Raw genomic sequence first — 21881 nt, forward strand, 5'->3', positions numbered from 1 at the left:
ACCTCCGTTCCACTGATGACATCATTCTAATAACACCAAACATTAGCCAAGCGGTACAAATGCTGGCCAACTTAGACCGTGAGTGTGAAAAGTTTGGACTGCAGCTGAATCTCACAAAGACAATGTTCATGAGAAACAGACTCGCTCCTGATGTTCCATTCAGTCTCAATGAAATGAACATCTCTGAATGCAGCAGTTATGTGTACCTAGGTCGAGAAGTCAACATGACGAATGACCTGACATCTGAGTTGCGCAGGAGGCAGAGAGCGGCTTGGAATGCCTTCAAGAGCATCAAAGAAATAGATAAGAGGATGAAGAACCTCCGGCTCTGGGCACACATCTCTTTGATTCCACTGTTCTCCCTGCAATAACATACACCTCAGAGACCTCGGCCCTATGAAAACAGGATGAGAACGCTACTCGGGTCTCCCAAAGAGGAACTGAAAGAGCTATGCTTGGAGTATCACTCAAGTGAGAGAAAGAATCCGGAGTTCTGACTTCCGTCCATGGTCAAGAATCAGGGACGCTGTCTCATTTGCCAAGGCGTCGAAAATCACATGGGCTGGACATGTAATGAGATTTGGAAATGACCTTTGGACTAGAGCCATTACTGACTGGATTCCATAGGATGTTAAAAGATCGCATAGCCATCCACCTATAAAGATGGTCAGACTTCTTCGTCAAACCCTGAACGATCAGTTTGAGGCTCTTCATGTTCCTAGAACAAGCAGATGCTATTGGGCTACACTAACATGCGACAGGGATGAATGGAGATGTTACTGGCACCCACTTGAGCAAATTGATGAGTAATGAGATGTTAAGTGATAAAGTGCATAAAGCACCTCTTATAGTGTTTCTCTCTCTCTCTCTCTCTCTCCCTCTCTCTCTCTCTCTCTTTTAAACACTAAACTGCTTCCTTTTACTAACTGAGAATAAAATAAAATAAAACCATATATGTATAATACTTTGGGTTGAAAAGCATAATCAAGAAATTCATGACATAGGAACAGAAACTATGGCCTTAACTGTTATTTATACACATTTAGTGGCATTATTCTTGTATTTTAAAAAGGAAGCAGAATAGATTTTATAGCACTTCCTTCACACAGAATTATGCACACCTAACCTAGTCTGCTAGGTAAAACTGCCAGGTAAAAACCAAGAATATCAATATTAGCACTACAATTTTAGGCAAAAGAGGTTTTTTTGGTTTTTTTTTCCCCGTTTCTGATAAATCCTGTAGCATATAAGAAAGGAACAATGAAAGTTTCAGTTACAGAGAAATATAACTTTGATTACATTCATTTGACAATTATAAGTGCCAAGACAGAATCCTATCACATTTCACAAATGTTACATTATTTTGTAGAATTAAAATATGACTTGAAGGCAGAGAAAAGAAAACCCAACACCGAGGGATAAAATTTTTTTTCTTTCATCTTCATGCATTTAACTGAAAAATGAATACTTACTTCTCTGATTCAAAATCTCCTTGCTCTTCATATTTTACAGTGTGCCTTATTAGTCTCCATTGCTTAATGTCTGGTGTTGGATTCCAGAAAACCTCTGAATTATCAGTCTTTTTCTCATTAATAAAAACTTCACTATCCTATATTGAAATAAAATTAAAATGTTATTGTTTAGAACTCTAGATCAAATTTCATTCTTTTTTCTCTCTTCTTTTTGTTTTTGCTAACTATAAGGCAGAAAATAGCAATTACCAGGTCACATAGTGGGAATGCTAACTAGTATCATGGCCATTTTTATTAAAGTCCTTCTTAACAATCAATGACATAAATGTGAGTTTAGATCAACAGATAAATAACTAAAAGCTACTACTTTTAAATACCATCTATATTTTTTCCATATTCCTCAAAGAATTGTTATCTAATTGGAAGTGTTTCTTTATTCTAAGTCAGAGTCAGGCTGAAATTTTTGTTCCATCACTGAATTACCGGTGTTTTCTAGATATGTTTCTTCCTCTGGAAAATGAGAAAATAACAGTATTCACCCTGTAGGGCAATTATATTGACTATCAAATTAATTAAATCAGTAATTTTTAAACAAAATCTTTGAGGGAACTACATCTGTTAGAAATCAAGAAACATGCTATGCTGGGGATTAAACCCAGAGCTCCTGCATGCCTTTCTTGGAGTCATTTCCCAGCTCTATAAGTGCTATATTAACATTTTAAAATTTCATTAATCAGAGATTTTGAAATCATAAAATGTTACTTAAAATATCACTGGTAATAAACACCAAAATATTTGTTCCAAGCTGAAGTTTACTTTCTTTGGACACTGGTACTTTAGGCAATGAAATACTTACCCAATGGCCTTCCAAAGTAGCTAAGACTTCCTTTCCCAATTTAAGTTTTCCTGATATTTGATTAACACAGTCACTGCTACCTAAAAATGGCTTTTAAAAGAGAAAAGTGTTAAAAACCATTTTATTATTACACATTTATATGCAATGTAGACAAAAAACCATAAATGTAATTGTATAGGGATTGTGCTACTGATGAAATGCTAACTCATAATTCAGTTCAAAGAACTTTGAATTTGCTGCTGTGAAAAAAATAGACAAGAAAGAGATTGCATCTAGAAAAATTACATTTCTATAGCTGACTAATTGATATTCTTATAACTGACTAATATGTTCTCTTCTGACTGAAGAAATATACTCTCAATGTTGTAATACATTAATCAAGAACAAGTCAGTAAACCTAAGGAATTTAAACTCCACTACTGAAGAAATAACACCTCCTTCAAAACAAAATAGTAAAGCAATACTCAACCAAAAACTCCACAAAACATAAACTCTGGCCATACTCCAAGAAACAAAATTTGACTTACTACATTTTTTTCTTTTACTAACTTCTCTCAGAGACAAAATTCAATGCACCAATCACCCTTAATGACCATAAAGATATCATAACTTAAATATCTTTTTGCCAGGATTTTCAAGTATATGTGAAATTATTTGCTAAGATGAAAAAAAATCAAGCAAAGGGCAAAGCATCAAAGCATCAAATTATACTAAAAAGAGATCCTTCTTTGTAGAGAAAAGTTGCTACTGGAGTTGCTATTGCAACTCTGGAGCAATTTAGTAATAAATGCTAGGTGGGTTTTTTTTTTTTTTTTGCTCTGTTTTGGGGTCATAACTAGCCAGTACTTCTGGTTCTATACTCTAGGTTCACTCTTTTACTCTTGGCATGTTCTGGTGTCATACGGAGTGCCAGCTATCAAACCTGGGCCAGCCATATGCAGGGCAAATGCTCAACCAGTTGTACTAAAATTTCAGCTTCAATAACATGTTAGTTTATAGAAATCTTAGCTTATAGTAAAAATATAATTTACTATTCTCCCACTATAACTGACACTGTGGAAGATTTTATATTTTCCTCTAACTCTGAAGCACAAAATTTTTCCAAGGTGGCATCAAACTGTATCTTCTCCCTCCAGCCCACAAGCTCTTCCTTAAATCATTCACCCATTGAGAAGTGGGGTCTATATTCCTTCACCTTGAATGTGGGTGGATTCACAATTCCTCAATGATTAGAGGATAGTGGAAGATATGATATTTGACTTCAGAGGTTCGGTCATGGATAGAGAGACAAGATTACCATGTTCATGCCAGGCTTTAAAGAATAAGGCACTGGGGAAAGCCATGTACAAAGGTGCCCAGATTAATAGTCCTAGATCTGTGGTCATCTCACCCCAGTTTCTAGGCAAAAATTATGAACTTTCAGATGATCCAGGGTCCTACTGTCAAATCTCTTGTAATCTGCAAGTCTTAAATAACTGAAGCAGCAAACATCATGTAGCAGACACATCTCCAACAGGATCAGAGTTGTTTTGTTGTATTTGCTGACATGCAGAACTCCAAGGATCTGAAGGCAGCTGTTTTCAGTTTGTGAGTTTTAGAGTCAGTTATTATGAACAACTAGGAACTAACAGAATTCTGTCTCAGTGTACGAAGCTAGCACAGCAGGTAGGGCATTTGCCTTGCATGCAGCTGGCCTGGGCTCGATTCCTCCATACCTCTCGGAGACCCCGGCAAGCTATAGAGAGTACCCCGCCCGCACGGCAGAGCCTGGCAAGCTCCCCGTGATATATTCAATATGCCAAAAACAATAACAAGTTTCAGAATGAAGACGTTACTGGTTCCCACTTGAGCAAATTGATAAACAATGGGAGGACAGTGCTACAGTGCTACATAATTTACTGAGAAATTTCTACACATTCCTTAAATCTCACATCCTTTATGCTATCAATTTTATTAACTAAAAATTAAAACAGATAGTGATGGCTCTATGTTGTTTTGAATCATTCGAGGCTATCCTTTCAATAGTTGTGTGGTTTGCTTTGTACTTGTGCTATAGGAGATTGAACTCAAAAGCCATAAACATGCAAGGCAAGTGTCCTGCTCTGATCTATATCCAGAGCTCAAATTTTGTGTTCCTATAGTTAGTCCTTAATTAGGAACTAAACTTTGCTCTTTCTGTTTTGTTTTGTTTTTGCTTTTGGGCCATACCTGGCTGTGCTCAAAGCTTACCCCTGGCTCTACACTCAGGGATCACTCTTAGAAGACTCAGGGACCATATGGGGTGCTGGGGATCGAACGTGGGTCAGCTGCATTAGAGGTAAGAAACCTGCCCACTATACTACAATCACTCTGGCCCCTAAACTGTATGCTTTGCACGCGGCTGACCCAGCCGACCCGGGTTCGATTCCTCCTCCCCTCTCGAAGAGCCCAGCAAGCTACCAAGAGTATCTCGCCCGCACTGCAAAGCCTGGCAAGCTATCCGTGACGTATTCAATATGTCAAACACAGTAACAAGTCTCACAATGTTAATGGGCCTGCTCGAGCAAATCGGTGAACAACAGAAGGACAGTGACAGTGATTAATGTAATATCATTCTCCTTTAATTAGGCATGCCTTCTATCATTCTATACAAACCTTTAGTTTGAATTCAAGTATTGCACTATATCCAGTTTTTTGACATGTAATATTGACTGTTCCACCAAGCTCCAGTGTCATGGTGCCATAAAGAATTCCTAAGGAAAAAAGTTTTTAAAATTGTTGCAGAAAACACTAATAAGAAGAGAAATTTATAATAGATTTTTCTAAAAATAAAATACTTTTAATGATCAATATATTTATAATACAAATAATTACTACATAAATATTAATTATCATTTATTATTTATGGGCATTCTGCTCCACTCACTAAAAATTAAGTTAGTATTTGAAAAGATAACAACTGATTCCTATTATTATAGATCACATATTTGCAAATCCACAGATTCCTGGCAACTCCAAAATCGACATCTATGTACTGTTTTCGTTACTATGCCCATACAAGAAGTGGCAAACCCTTTGACTTGCCTAGCATGAACATTCTAGCTAGGGCCTCCTACTGTAAGGGCCCTCCCACAACATATTCATTTTGAAGTATACTTTGTGCCACTATTTTTGTCCTTTTCTTGGTTGGTAATTTTACTGTTGAAAACGACTCTTATGAGTCATGATGAAATGGCATCTTCATGGTACTCTGAACACTGCAAGGGTGATTCTGGTTGTCCTCAGGCCAAAAATACTGAGCCCAAGCATAAGAAAGAATCTGGCCCACACAGTCAGGCCCTGTGTCACCAAAGAGTGTTCCCAGGCCTGAAGTACTGTCAGGAAGCCCCTCCCCCAAATAAAGAAGAGCCAGATTAGCACTGATTGTTTGAGGAAAATGTGAGAAGAGGCTCCCAGGAATTATACTTTGGTTCCTCTAAGAGCAATGATTACACTAATTCAGGGTTTGTTATAGAACATGACTGCTGTGAATAAGAATCAACTGTTTAGAACAGACAAATGCAATTTAAAAAATTTGCTCAATCAGTTCTGTGGCTTAAAGTTAGAACATTTCCATTTTTGAGAGAAAAGGTAGGGGGAGGGGAGGGAGACAGAGACAGAGAGAAAGAGAATGAATGTGATTATCTGTTCTCAGACTAAACTCCAAAAGCAGTCTTCATATATGCAAGCACATAGTGCTAATTTAAAAGAAAAAATAAAAAGGAACAGGAAAAAAGACCAAGAGTTTTTGCATACTTATTTGGCAACGAAACTCTTCTTTCGTGAAACCATTTGTGAGACTAATAAGAGAGCACACTTTAGAAAATAAACATGGGTGAAAGGAATTACTTCCTATTTTGTTCACAAAGTTGTAATAATTTTCCATGTAATAAAATGCTCTTGATATGAAAAACTTTGCCACTACTATGAAAAAAGTTTTCCTGTAGTTAGCTGGGTATGGTATGGGTATCTATGTAAACTGTTGTTTTACTTATTCCAAAAGATGTAGCACTGTAGTAGCACTGTCCTCAGGTTGTTCATCGATTTTCTCGAGCAGGCACCAGTAACATCTCCATTGTGAGACTTGTTGTTACTGTTTTTGGCACATCAAATACGCCACAGGGAGCTTACTAGGCTCTGCCGTGCAGGCAGGATATTCTGGGTAGCTTGCCAGGCTCTCCGGGAGGGGCAGAGGAATCGAACCCGGGTCCGCTGCATGCAAGGCAAATGCCCTACCTGCTGTGCTGTCGCTCCAGCCCTCAAAAGATGTAAAATTTAAAAATATGTTCTTACCACTTTAATTTTTCAAATACTTCACATTTAGTTCAAGATTACACCTGAAGCTCTAAGAATGATCTGCCCGAGCCACAGGTTTGCTAATATTCTATGTAGTACCAAGTAAATGGGAGCCACCAAGACCGGAACCTTAGCAAGCTTACCAAATGCTGGGGGTTTGCTATAGAGAACACTCTTACCCCTATCCTTGAGTTTTCTAATTTGTGAAATAAAATCATGTAAACTGATGTCTGTTTTATTTTTTTTCGGGGGTGGGGGTGGCACACCCGTCACTGAGCAGGGGTTACTCCTGGCTCTGCACTCAGGAATCACTCCTGGTAGTGCTCAGGGAACCATGTGGGGTGCTGGGATCAAACTGTGCCTACAGAGTGCAAGGCAAATGCCTTACCTACTGTACTAACTCTCCAGCTCCACCAATTTGTTTTTAATGTATCAATTCCTAAAATAGGAGATAATCATTTTAAACTTATTTTAAAGCAATGGGTTAGAAAGGACAGTGCACATGATGCCCAAGTCAAGTGTCCTTGCTCTATAACTGCAAGTAAGTTATCTCTTCTCCTTTCTTTAAAAAAAAGTAAATAACTTTATTTAAGACATGCAAGAGGTGGGAAAGTGAGAAACAGAAGAAGGGGGAAAGAGAGTGAAGGAAAGAAAAGGGGGGAGAGGGAAAGAAAACAGGGAAGAGAGAAGAGAGTATAACAACCAAAATATAGTATGCAGTAAGTTAACCTTAGTGTCTCAATTCCTCATCCATAAAACAGGGACAATATTCTAAACTTTAGAGAACTGCTGAAATGATGAAATGAGTTTACAGATACACAGAATAGCTGAATGCTTGGTCAAAAATCATAGTATTCTTTAATTTTTATCTGCAGACTAAATAAAGGGGGGAAAATAACTTTTAAGAAATTGTCAAATAATGATGGTACCTAGAAATTCAGTGTATTAAAATTTGAAAGAGGGGTGGTGGTGAGAAGATGGAAATACATTTGATTTAACTAATCCAAAATAATGACCAGTTTAGTGAATTTTAAATCCTGTATATAAGGCCACAGAGAGAACTGAGCGGGCTCAGCACATGCTTTCCGTGCATGAGAGAAGCCCAGGTTTAGCCCCAGTAAATGCCTCCTCAGACAGAGCCAGGAGTAGCTTCTGCCCCACACCCTGACTCCAATGCACATTTGGCAAATGAAATTCTATTATAAAATAACCTTTTCCAACAAAACTGTGCCACAAGTTCACTGAATGTGATTTAATTCACCACAGGAATGTACAACAGATACCAAGAATTCCAAGTGTTTATAAACAAAGGACACTTTCAAACAAAAGGATGGCTCTATCAATCTCAAAACATAAGCCATTCTGGCCATACACATTTACTTAAAAAGAAAGTGTAAGGGATATAGCTCAAGTATGAGAAATATTAGGGTGTCAGGATAGACTACTACCTGAGTAGTCTAAGGTTTCAGACTCAAGCTCTGCTTCGCCAAGTATGAAAAATATTTACCTTTACAATGAGCATACGGCATTGTCATTACATAATCTTCACCTCTATTCAAGAACGTTAACCGTGCTTCTCCTTCCAATATTGCAGACAATGAGTTTCCTGAAACAGTTTGTAAAATTTTACAAAACTAAATCAAACAGGACATAGTTAGAATACCTACCCATTAATTATAATCTTAAAAGTGATAAATTAAATCAGGGAACAGTGTATAAGAATGGAGCACAAACCAAGGCAGGCAGAGGTCCAAGTTCGGTCACTGGCACCATATGGCCCCGACCACTGCATGGAAGCCCACCACCCCTGCCACCCCTGCCCAATAAAACTGACATTCAATTTCTATATCCATTTTAAGTGTGCCTTCAGATGGTCTTGACAACTATGTCCAGTCATGTAACCTCTAATACCACAATTAAAATGAAAACTTTCTATCAACACGAAAGGTTGCCCCTTGCTCTTTAGCAATCAATCCATCCTTTGAGCCTTAGGAAACCATCAGTCTGGTTTTTTTTTTTTCCACTGTGATTTTACCAATTTTAAAATTTTGTAGAGATGACATCATAGAATGTGTACTCCATTCTGCTGAACTACTTTTATTTAGCAAAATGTTTTTAATTTAAGCGAACTGTTCTTATCAACCTTTTCTCCTTTTTGTGAGGAACAGTTAGCAGATAGCATTTCTATATTTGTTGGTGGCCATTTCAGTTGGATCAGTCATGACTTACTATGAATAATGCTCCTATAGCATTCATGTCAAGACTTTGTATAATCACAGAATTTCACTTCTTATTTTAATACTTAGGATTGGAATTTCTGCATTTATATATGAGTCTATGTATTTGAGTACCTGGGTCTGTGTGTGTGTTTATGTGTGTTTTAACCAAAATTAAGTATCACTACCGAACAATTCCTGGATTATTTCCCACAGGGGGCAGGGGACGGGTTTCCAGAGTTGTATCCTGTTTACCTATTAAAAATTAAACTGAAGAAAAAAATGTATTACTACTGATTGGCCCTGAACCAAGTATTTAAATGTACTTGGATCCCTTCTCTATTCAAAAACTAAAATAGAAAAACTGACCCTTCTCAGATATACTGAGGTGAAATAAAAAACTTTGCTAGTGAAATTATTCTCCATCTTTGCTGGTAGACATCATTCTCAACTCAAGTTGTCTGCATGCCAATAAAGTTCCTTTTTTGAGGGTTGGACTACAACAGATAGTGCACACTTTGTATGAGGGAAGCCCTTGTTCAATCCCTGACATGGTGTGGTTGCTAGTCACTAATTCAATGCTGGAGGTGTGGCTCACTCTTCTCCTCAATAAAACCCCAAATTTTAGAAGCGCTAAAGATTAGAGATACACTATGTTTGATGGAAGATGAATTTCACAATCAGCTGTGAAACTTCATGTAGTTAAATACACAGGCTGATGAAATGAAGCACACCTGAAGCTTATAACACAATGTTACTGCAATTCAAAAAAGTTCATTATTGTCTTTTGTAAATGGTATTCATGATGATAGTCATATATTTATGAATAGGCAAAGAAAAACATCATAAAAAGCATTATGCAAGTAAATATAAATCTTAACAGGATATATAAATTTCACACCGTAAACAGTCCAAGACACTAATAAAAATTAACAGAAAAATACTATCTTTCCCCTACCAGAAAAACATGGAGACTGAAACAAAGGGAAACTCACCATAGAACTTAGACTTAGCAAGGATACTGCCACTAAGGCAAAATCCATCTTTCCGGTTACTAACATAAAAGGCAGATATTGGTGGATGATGGGACACCTATTAAGTATAGAAAAAAACAAAGTACAATAAACATATTATTGCGCTATCAAAATTTTTAAGTTTTTAATGTATACTTTACAAACCAACAAAAAACATTTTAAGAATTCCATATTAATAGTTGTATAGCCATTCGTGTGTGTGTGTGTGTGTGTGTGTGTGTGTGTGTGTGTGTGTGTTACACCCAGCAGTGCTCAGGGGTTACTCCTGGATCGGCACTCAGAAATTACTCTTGGCAGTGCTCAGGGGACCATATGGGATGCTGGGAATAGAACCCGGGTCGGGTGCATGCAAGGCAGATGCCCTACCCACGGTGCTATTGCTCCAGCCCCTGTATAGCCGCTCTTAACAGAGGCTCCCAAGCTTATTTGGTCTACCACCCACTTTTCAGAAAAAAAAAAAAATCAAGTCTGTAACCCACTGAAAATACTTCTTCTTTTTATTTTTCTTTTTGTCTTATGGGCCACACCCTGCAGTGCTCAGAATCCATTCTCTGGGTTAACTCCTAGTAGTACTCAGGGGATCATAAGTGGAGATTGAGCTAGGGTCATCAGTAAGCAAGGCAACTGCATTAACTCTGTGCTATTTCTCCAGGCCCCAATTGTAACGTTAGCCTCACTGGACATTATAATCAGCTAAGAACTCCACAGAAATGGTGCTTGGCTGAATTGGAATACATTATATTTTTATTGCTTTTTTGGGGTCCCATCCAGCGATACTCAGGGGTTACTCCTGGCTTGGCACTCAGGAATCATTCCTGGCAGTGCTTGGGGGACATATGGGATGCTGGGGATAGAACACGGATTGGCTGCATGCAAGGCAAACACCCTATCCACTACTTCTCTTCTTTTCTTCTTCTTCTTTTTTTTTTTTAAGTGAAGCAAAATAGTTTTTTATTGGATGAAATTTACTTAGACATGAGAGAAGAGTAAGAGAGGAAAACATTATCAGGTGAGAACACAGGCTTATTCAGAATGGAAAAAAAAGCAGAAAAAAAGAGAGATACATATTCAAGAACATAGGCTTGAAATCGTACACTTGGGAAACACTGTAATAAGAGTCTCACGAGAAAAAAGCATGCCTCTGTAAAGTATGTTTCTCTTAAAATGTCGCAAAGTGGATCTTTGTAGAAGTGCCCTAAGATCCATTCACCATGGTATCCCTCTATCCCTTTCATTATCCCTGAAAGGTCAGCTTACATATTGTGAACAACACTTTGGAAAAGGCCAGGTAGTGAGAAACTAAATTCCTTTCTCAGATGTAAGTGATGAGCTGAGAACTGAAATCTTCAAGCCTAATCAAACCTTCAGCTATCAAAATGGACGGACTTCTTAATTGCAACCTTCTGAGAAGACCTGAGACAGAGCCTGTCGGCTAAGCAGCCTTGGTTACTGAACCTCAGCATATCAGATTATATGTCTGTCTAGGCATTAATCTGTTAAGCAGTAATAAATACCTAACACCGTAGTGAGTCATCACATGGATTACTGAATAGATTTTAGTCAACTACCAAAGCTCTGATTAATATGTTTTTTAGAGATCTACCATTTCAATATGTACACACTTAAAGTTCTATCTTTTTATGGGGGGAGGTGGAGTGATAGCACAGAGGGTAGGGCATTTGCCTTGCATGCGGCCGACCGGGCTGACCTGGGTTCGATTCCTCCGCCCCTCTCGGAGAGCCCGGCAAGCTACTGAGAGTATCTCACCTGCATGGCAAAGCCTGGCAAGCTACCTGTGATGTATTCGATATAACAAGTCTCACAATGGAGATGTTACTGGGCTCGCTCGAGCAAATCGATGAACAATGGGAGGACAATGCTACAGTGCTACAGTGTGTGTGTGGGGGGGAGTGGGGGAGGGTTCACAACTGGTGATGCTCAGGGGTTACTCCTAGCTCTGCACTCAGAAATTACTCCTGGTGGTGCTTGGGGGACCATATGGGTCAGTCGCATGCAAGGCAAACCCTCTACCCATTGTACCATCACTCTGGCCCCACATTTAAAGCTCTAAAAGAGGTAAGGCCAAAATAATTTAACTCTTCTAAATATTTTTAACTTAATGAAGAATTATAGTGAATTAATAGGCAAGGTATTATCATCATTATTAAACAAATTAAGACTCATAAATGTTTTCAGTCTGAGGTGCTCAAACAATGAAAATCCTAAGGGAAGAGTAAGATTTTTCAAATGATATATGGTTTCCTCAATCTCCTTACATATAAGGGGTTATAATATGAGCCACTATAAATAAGAATGTCATATTCCTCATGCCATTAGAATGGGAGAGGATTCAAAATCTTTAATATAGAGGTATCCTGGTCTAAATTATTGAATGCTTGAAACTAAGAATTTTTTTTTGTTTACTATGTGTACAACAAAAGTGGGGAAAATATATCTTTAAGAAGCTAGCAAACCAGTTACAGAAATATTCTGTAAAAAAAGTTAAATACTGTGCTAAAATAACAGATTAAAGAACAGTCACGAAAGCAATACATAATTTTGTGAAGGGAGAAGTCACTGGATGCTAGAGATGGCTCCTGAGTGATAATTAGCTCATGACTTATGAAGAATAGTTGAGAAGAAATATTGGGGTAAGAAAAATAAATTTAAATATAATTAGACAAGGAACTATAATTATCAGGTTATATAATTATGTATAGTTAGATATAAGTGCAATGGAGGGCATATAATTTGAGATAAATTTAGAAAACCTAAATGTGGACAAATGGGTGTAAATTTTATTTGGGAACTGAGGAACCCTGAAGAACTTTTTTTGGTACAGAGTCATCCTCATTAGTGCTTGGAGAGGTTCAATGGCTATTGCTGGCGATGGTTGTTCCATAAGTACAGCCCGATGGTGTGGTACTCAGGCTTAGAATAACTACTGGATCACCAGGGCAACCCTAACAGTATTCAGGGGCCTTTGTGCTATAAGAATCAAATTCAGGGCCTCCTGTATGAGAGTCATGTGCTCTGTCTGCCACTTGAGCAATTTTCCTGGTACCTAGTTTAGAATTTTATATATGATAAAAAAAAGTGTTTTGGAAATAGGAATTTGATCAAAAAACTGGGGATAAGCTAGAGAGGCACATGGGATAAGGTGTTTACCTTGCACACAGCAAACCTGGTTTAACCCCTGGTATTCCCTATGGTCCACTGAGCCTAACCAAATGATTCCTAAGTACTGTGCCATGAACAAGCCCTGAGCACCACCAGGTATGGCTCCCAAACAAACAAACAAACAAACAAACAAAGAAAACAAAAAGAAAAAAAAAGAGGAGAGGGGTCAGACAGGAAAAATATTTACTTTTGATCACAGTATCCTATAACTATAATAAAATTACTTTTAAATATGGTACTATTCATTACTAAATAGTTAAATATGTATCACGTTCTTTACTAAATGGTTAAATGTGCACTATCATATGGGCACCAATAATAAAATTCATCCACAGAATTTAGTGAATTAGTATATCTATTAAAAAATTCCAATAATGGAGCCAGAATGGTAGTATTCTGATTAGTGCTTGGAGAGGTTCAATGGCTGCCTTGCACACAGCCAGTGTGGTATCCATACGATCCTCTGAGCACCACCAGTGATCCCTGAGTATAGAACTAGGAGTAAGCCCTGAGTACCATTCAGTGTGCTTTCTTCCCTACTCCCAACACCCTCAAATCTCAATAACTTCCGAATTAGTTTTTCTTTTCTCTATAACATGCATGTCTAGTACCTGTTCAGCAATATAAAAGGTTTTGCTGTTTGTTCTGGGATGAATCCACAAGCAACGGAAAGTCTCACCAAGTATTGGATTATAAGGTTTCTTCAATCCCTAGTAAAATACACACAAATTTAAAATGATAAATACAGAGGATCTGAATTATTTTATACCAGTTAAAATAGATTTAATTAAACATTTATGAGCCAGGTTTATAAAATTTCACAGTAGTGTAATGAGATGAAATGACTTCAATTACAATATAGGTCTAGTGACTAAATGTTTGCAATTTTACTAGCTCAAAGATTTCTTGTAGTACAATTATTAATTAAAAAAAAGTTAAAGATCCCATTTAAAAAAACCCATATAAGACAAAAGAAAATACCTTTGGCTTTTTATAAAATCCTGACAAATACCACTTTACTACTTTCTTCAAACGGAAATAAGGATTTTCTTCAAGAGCAGCCCTAAAACACAAAATGATAAACACAGAATTGTGACTCATTAATCTTTAGAGACACGTGTACTTACACCATAGGGGAAGGGGCAGCAGATGGCATTTCTGGCTATAAAGGTGGAAGAAAAAAACCCTGGAGCAGCACAAGGAGATGAACAAGAAAGGGAAGACATTTAAGCAGAAACAGAAAAGAAACTCATGAAAATTAAAAGCAAAGACTATGGGAATGGCTTGCTGGTCATAGATAAAATTTATACTGTTAGGTAAAAAAAGTATACTGTTTCTTTGCCTGGGACAATAATGACCCTGAATTCCATTTAAATATCTAGATATGCTGTTAATCCTATTGCTACCAATATCTAGAAAACTGTCTTGGATGGGAGAGGGAGAAGGAGATGGAGGGGGTGGGGGAGAGAGAGAGGGAGAGGGAGAGAGTCAGATATCACCTCATTCCTAAGATGGCCATCATCAAAAAGATGGGCAATATGAATGCAAATGCATATGAATATGAAAGAAAGGGAGCCTTGAGTACAGTGTTTGTGGGACTATAAATTGATACAACCACTAATGAAAGCAGTATAGAGAGCCCACAAAATTAAAAATGGAACTACTAAATGAACTAGTGAACTAAATGAACTACTAAATGAATATATTCTACTTCCCAGAATATATTCAAAGGAAACAAAAATACTAGCCCAAAGAGATATTTGCACCCTCATTAATAGCAGCATTTTTTTTGTTTATTTTTTTGATCACATCCAGCGGTGCTCTGTTCTTACCCTGATTCTGTACTCAGAGCCAGGCAATGCCTGGGGATCATATTGGGTGCCAGGGATAAAACCCAGGCTGGCTGCATGTAGAAAAACACCCTACCCACTATACAACCACTTTGGGCTCAATAGCAGCACTATTTTTAACAGTCAAGTCATTGAAACAAACCTATGTGCCTATAAATAAATGCAGATAAAGAAATTTTAATATATAGTCACAATTCACACTGATAAATATGTTGGGATGAACATATATATAATGGCTGTCCCAACAAGCTATATTATTTAGACTAGATGTGTAGTTTATTGGTTTGTATAACTATACTCTACAACATTCACACAACAACAAAATTGCCCAAGGATGTACTTCTCAGAATGTTTTGTTGTCATTAAGAATGTATGAATGTGCACAAACACAAAGGACTTTTATTTAGTCATACAAATGATGAAATTCTTTAATTTGCAATAATATGGATAGATCTCGAGAGCATCATGAAAGATGAAGGCAGCTAGAGAAAGATAAACACTGTATGATCTGACTTAGAATTTTTTTTTAAATCCCCGAATTAAAATAAACTCATGAAAGTAGATCAGACTTGAGGTTAATTATCAGCAGAATGAACTGAAGGAAAGTGCTCAAAAGTAAAAACTCACATTTTTACTTATACTTTTAAGATTAATGCTCCTGTCCATAATTGGGTTCAATTCCTCTGTCCCTCTCGGAGAGCCCAGCAAGCTACAGAGAGTATCCTCCCACAGGGCAGAGCCTGGCAAGCTTCCTGTGGTCTATTATATATGCCAAAAACAGTAACAACAAGTCTCACAATGGAGATGTTACTGGTGACCGCTCGAGTGAATCGATGAACAATGAGAGGACAGTGCTACTTTTAAGATTAATAAGCAACAGGGCTATAATACAACGTACACACAACATGACTGTCTCTAACACTACTGTATGATATATAAGAAACTTCTTAAGACTAAAAACCCTTAAGAACCGATAAGGCAATGAGAATTTTTCCTTCTGCATTTTTTATGACATGAGAAAATGTAGCTGCTGAACGTTTTGTGTTAATTACTTCAAAATATACATAAATCACAAAATGTGTGCATTCATGCTGTGCATCTCAAACTCACAATGATGCATGTCAATTATTTCCCCAAACTAGAAAAATTAACATAAATATAATATTTATATAAATATAAATTCTCCCTCACATATATATTTCAAGCTAACAACGTAGTATGAGATGTAGGTGAAAAGTACAGTTGATATTAGGTGTTTTTTGCTTTTTGGGTCACACTTGGCAACCCTGGCTCTAAACTCAGAAACTATTCATGGTGGAGACTGAGGACTGAATCTGGATTGGCTGCATACAAGGCAAACACCCTACCCAATTTACTATTGCTCCAGCCCCAAACTTGATGTTTAAAGCAGATGATAATTGGGCTGGAGAGAGCACAATAGGCTGAAGACATGCTGTGCATGCAAGAAGCCAGGTTGATCTGTGGCACCACATGGACTTCTGAGCACTGAGCAAAGATCCAGAAAGGGCCCTGAGTACCACCCAGGACATGGTCCAATGCCAAAACAAACAAAAAACACCAAGAATCTCATAGCAATAATATTTTAAGTATAAGTTCTGATAATGTTTCCTCATTTTTACTATTATTATCACAAAGCATAAAAAATGTTAAACAATTTAAAATCACTCAAAAGATTGTAACTATTTTTAGCCTTCAGCTTCCCCTTAATGTGCTACCAAGGGATTTTCCAGACTGATTGAAGGTATTAGTCATTCTAGTGGGAGCAAAAGAGTAATTTTCCTTTCAAAAAAAGAAATTTTCAGAAATCTTGACTCAGCTGCCCCTTTTCCATTGCTATAAACTCTGCACAAAACACTGAGTGCACATGCCAAAAGTGAATTTTTATGTTCTTCTCTTTTTAAAAAAACAATTATTTACAATACAATTCAACTTTCTAAAGATCTACTATGATTTCTTTTTAAAATAACGTGTGAAATAGAGTATGCTAGACCTAGGCTTACTACTGATTGTGCCAAGTAGAAAGGCTACTCTTTGGAAAGTCACAATCCTGATTTTCTCCTCCTATCTTAGTTTTAATTCTCTTATCTTACTTAAAAAATTATAATCAAAATTGTAGATATAATCAAAATGGAAGCAATTTAAAAAAGTATAGTTCTTACCACTGTACCATTTCTCTAGTTGACTTTTAGCTTCCAGTTTATTTATTTTGGCTTTTTTGGTGACACCTGGCGATGCACAGGGGTTACTCCTGGCTCTGCACTCATGAATTACTCCTGGCAGTGCTCAGGGGACTATATGGGATGCTGGGAATCGAACCCGGGTTGGCCGCATGCAAGGCAAGAGCCCTACCCACTGTGCTATTACTCCAGCCTCATCATTTTTTATTTTTTACACATACAAAATCTTCGATGTCCCTTCATATCACTTTATAGACCTCTTTCTCCTATGTGGATGTTTAATCTATCAATTATCACTGGATATCTGAGTTATCTACTCTTTTATGATAATAAACTCGATGTCAACAATCTTGTTTGGAGCTGGAGTGACAAAACAGTGGGGAGAGCATTTGCATTGCAGGTTGTTGATCTGTGTTGGATCCCTGGCATCCCATATCATTCCAGAGTAATTCCTAAGCACAGAGACTGGAAACCCCTAAGCATTGCTGGGTGTGACCCCCACCACCCCCCCAAAAAAAATCTTGTTTGATAGCACTTTGTACAAGTGGAGCTTTATCTTGAAGAGTTGTTGGTAGGAGCTGAATTACTGAATGCATCAAGTACTGAATGCATCTATCATTTTGATAAATGCTGAATGCATCAAGTACTGAATGCATCTATCATTTTGATAAATGCTATTAGCTGATGCTAGTTTGCAATGCCCTGCAGCAATGTATGTGAGCACCTAGAGTCTCACAAAGGCTTGGAAACAGTGTGCACTGTCAGAAGAGAATACATTTTCAACTTAGGAAAACAGGCAACTCAAGATAATTTTATCCTATATATAGAAATCTGCCTCACATGCTGAGAAATTAGTTTCTATACATATTTTTTTTTTAAAAAAGAATGGTATTAAGTGTGACACAGAAGTAATTAGTTTTAAAAGTGAATCTGCATTTTTACTTTGTGTGTCAGGGTTGGCCATGTGCAAGGTAAGCGCCTTGTCCACTGTACTATTGTTCTAGCCCCTGTGTACATCAAGTTAATGTCTTTTTACTGGTTTTCCAAGAAACTGTTAGAGAAGGAGTGGCCACGTCCTCTTTTATCTCCTTTCTATCCACCTTCTTCAGAATTATGCCCAAGATGAACAAAGACAAGAAAGAGGAGGGGTTTATGCATGAGGGTATCCAGTTGTGAAAAACTACAGATGTGGCCCCTCACCCCCAAAATGCAGTACAAATAAGTTTGAACAAAACCTTAAGTCCCAGAATAGTCCCTGAATGAGGGTTTAGGTCAAGGAAAACCAAGAATGCCAACTACCTTCCTTTAATTTGAGGTTTGTATATAGGCTGGGGAACCTATGATAGCAATGCTGTGGGTATTAAATAGAATTTCTATTTTTCTCAAGTTTGCAACCCTGCAATTCAATGTCACACATGAAAATATTATAGCAAGATGTTAAATATGCTTTTCATTATGAGCTATTATTGAAGTGATGGAGAAGAGAGTGATAGCCCCTTCAATCTGATCTTGATAAGGCACAACCATTGAACTGCATTCTGAAAACCCCTCACTCATGAACTATCTTCTATTTTAAGAAGAAAAAAATTTACTTACTCAGACAGAAAATCTGCATGGTAGTAGTAATCTGAAAGCTTATCCAGAAAAGATCGAGGTTCCAAAATAAATGTAGGCAGAACCACTCTGGACAGGTCCATGCCAGGACGGACTTGCTTCAGCAAGGTCCAGATAAGGCTTTTGTTTTCTTCAGAAACAGTTTCTGTTTGAGAAGCCTCACCTGCCTTTGGAAATTAACAAAAATACTAAAATATTGTATTTATTTCCGACATATACATATATAGAAGACAGCTAATGATAAAACCTGAATTTTCTTTAGCACTTTTATAAGCATTTTTAAAATGTGAAAATAAATAAAGTATATAGCTATGTTAGGTAAAAAAGGTTGTAGCAAGAGAACTTAAAGGGAATTTTATACACACCTACACATACACACCACACACACACACACACACACACACACACACCACATATATTACAAAAACATTGCACTGTCTTTACTTCTATTTTAGGTACTTCACAATAATAAGAAAATTAAAATATTTGCAATTTATTTTGTACCTGGTACTGATATCAAGCAAATTCAATTTTAAAAGCGACGTGAGAAAAACATTAACTTTAAATTTAATAGGAAATATTGGTATTTGTATGACACATCTATGTGTTAACTTCTTTACCTCTCCCAGTTCTTCATGGCTCTGTTCAGTATAGGTAGTTTCTTTTAAAGGTTCAATTGGCTCAGGTTCGATATATGAGTCATCTTGCCTCTCAGATGTATCTGTGTCACTTTCTTCACTTTTCCCCATCACCTCATTGTCAGACTCATCATGTTCTTGATCATTTTCCTTGTCAGATTTATCAGAATACATATCTTGGTCCTTAAAATGCTGTCGTTCAATTTCACTATCATTTAACCTTCAGACAAAGGATTAGAAGAATAAAGGAGGTTAAGAATATTTGAGGATGATATGTAACATTTATTAAGAAGAGTAAAAAAAGAAAAAATAAAAAGGTTCAATTTACAACTGTATTAATAAAAATTAAGTACCTAGAAGTCAACCTAGAAAGGAGGTTTAAGACTTATACATCAGGACTTTGAAGTTGCACAAAGAAAGAGAAGACAGCAAGGAAATGGAAAGCTATTCCTTTCTTAGGGACTGGGATAACTCAATTTATTAAAAGGACCTCCAATCAAAATTATTATGCAGATTCAGTGCAATTTCTATTAAAAACATTAAAGGAAAAAAGTTACTAAAATTTACACAGAACCATAAAACTCATTGAATAGCAATAGCAACTCTAAGTAAAAATAAGAATGATGATATCATGTTCCCCATCTTTAAACTACACTATAAAATTAGTATCAAAACAGTGTTACTAGAACAAAAGATGACATTTAAATAATGGCATAGGATTGAGAATTCAGAAATAAACCCTCATATATAGGGATACCAAATTTAGGGCAAAGGAAGCAAAAGAAAAGAATGGCAGAAAGAAAGTCTCTTAACAAATGATGCTAGCAAAACTGGATAGTTATATGCAAAATACTGAAATTGTATTACTAGTTCACACTATGCACAAAAGTTAACTCAAAATGGATTAAGTACTCAGATATTAGACCTAAATCTACAAAATACAAAATTTACAAAAAACATAAGAAAAACATGAAATTGGATTCAGTGGGGTGTTCAAGGACCCAACTCCATTAACAAGGAAAACAAAAGTAAAATACATGGAATTACATAAAACTGAAAAGCCTCTATACTGAAAAAAAAAATCATTAAAACAGAAAGACATCCTACTGAGTGGAAGGGCCTGGCAAGCTCCCCGTGGCGTATTTGATATGCCAAAAACAGTAACAAGTCTCACAATGGAGATGTTACTGGTGCCTGCTCGAGCAAATTGATGAACAACGAGACGACAGTGCTACAGTGCTACTGAGTGGAAGAAAATATTCACATTATACATCAAAGGGCTAATATACAAGATATATAAAAAATTCATAAAACTCAAAACCAAAAAATAAACCCTATCAAAAAATGGGGAGAAGAACTGAACAGACACTTTTTGAAAGGAAACAAAAGATGGCCAATATTCACATAAAAAAATGCTATCACTTACTACTAGGAAAATTCAAATCAAAACAATGTCACCCATCACTTGTGAGAGCAGCCTCTCAAAAAGGTCAGAAATAAAAAGTGTTGGTGAAGTATAAAGTTTAGAAGCCTTCCTCATTCATAGTCAGTGAGAAGGGTAACTTGGTGACATCTCTATGTTTGAAGATCTTTTCCCAAAAAATTAAAAATAGAACTGTGGTGTAGGGATGTTAGCATGTGGTGGTGTCATGGTAATAAAGAAGTCAAGTCCCAATCCTACATATGCTGCAAAAATTCTAGGCCTGCTGACTGGTGAACAACACCAAATTAGTGGAAATTATCTACTTACTGGAAGTTGTCACCACTGTGAAGATTATTAGCACGTAATAAGCCATACAAAGTCACATGTGTATTCTCTGATGAAATGCTGGGGTCATGCTCCTTTCCTTCCCTGATCATTGTGCGTTTAAGAAGACTGGAACACTTCAAAGCCAACTCCAAAGCATCCATCCAGCACCTTCCTAGATGAACATGAAATTATAAGCAGTATAATTGAAGAAACTATGAAAAAAAAAACTAGCACTTATCTTAATTTAACATGGCATCATTAAATGTACTATGATTTCTTTGTTATACACTAGAAAAGTTTATTTAAGAATTATAACATATAATCTTAAAGTATACAAAACATTATATAAAATATAATTAAGGGTTTCGTCTTTTTTTTTTGTGAAGCAAGATTATTACTTATCTAACAAGACACTGAAACTTATTTAGAAAAATGTGAGGGGAGAGAAAGAGAGACATACGTGCTCAAGAGAACCCTGGCTTCTCCAAAGTGGAGCAAGAAACAGGGCAAACAAGTGACATACCTTTATAGGAGAACATGGATTAAACAGCAAGCCAAGGACTATGTTTCTAACTATAAACAAACTATCTAGAATAATATTTGTTACTGATAGGAGGTCAATTCCCAGGTTTATCATCCGTTCTACTTCTATGTATGAGGAATTTTAAACCAGAGGAATGCCTATGTAATGCTGTCATTAACTACTACACTATAAGTAGAAACATTAATAACTTTAGGGGGGTATGGGTCACACCTGAC

At 36.8% G+C, this 21881-nt stretch overlaps 1 protein-coding gene across 5 annotated transcripts in view; it reads right to left on the minus strand.

Moving 5' to 3' along the window:
- Positions 1 to 21881, minus strand: part of OSBPL8 (oxysterol binding protein like 8) — a 197219-nt gene that overhangs the window by 12575 nt on the left and 162763 nt on the right. For all 5 annotated transcript variants that reach the window (XM_056114713.1, XM_056114706.1, XM_056114730.1 and 2 more), the window contains 10 exons: positions 21123 to 21294; positions 19355 to 19592; positions 18717 to 18901; positions 14054 to 14135; positions 13684 to 13782; positions 9854 to 9950; positions 8150 to 8248; positions 4963 to 5060; positions 2329 to 2418; positions 1473 to 1609 (listed from right to left, as the gene is read on the minus strand). In XM_056114713.1, the coding sequence (XP_055970688.1) occupies positions 1473 to 1609; positions 2329 to 2418; positions 4963 to 5060; positions 8150 to 8248; positions 9854 to 9950; positions 13684 to 13782; positions 14054 to 14135; positions 18717 to 18901; positions 19355 to 19592; positions 21123 to 21294 (1297 nt within the window). The remainder of the gene's footprint in view (positions 1 to 1472; positions 1610 to 2328; positions 2419 to 4962; positions 5061 to 8149; positions 8249 to 9853; positions 9951 to 13683; positions 13783 to 14053; positions 14136 to 18716; positions 18902 to 19354; positions 19593 to 21122; positions 21295 to 21881) is intronic.

The sequence above is a fragment of the Sorex fumeus genome, unplaced genomic scaffold (genome assembly GCF_029834395.1).
Source record: "Sorex fumeus unplaced genomic scaffold, SorFum_2.1 ptg000003l, whole genome shotgun sequence".
In the NCBI taxonomy this organism is placed as follows: Eukaryota; Metazoa; Chordata; class Mammalia; order Eulipotyphla; family Soricidae; genus Sorex; species Sorex fumeus.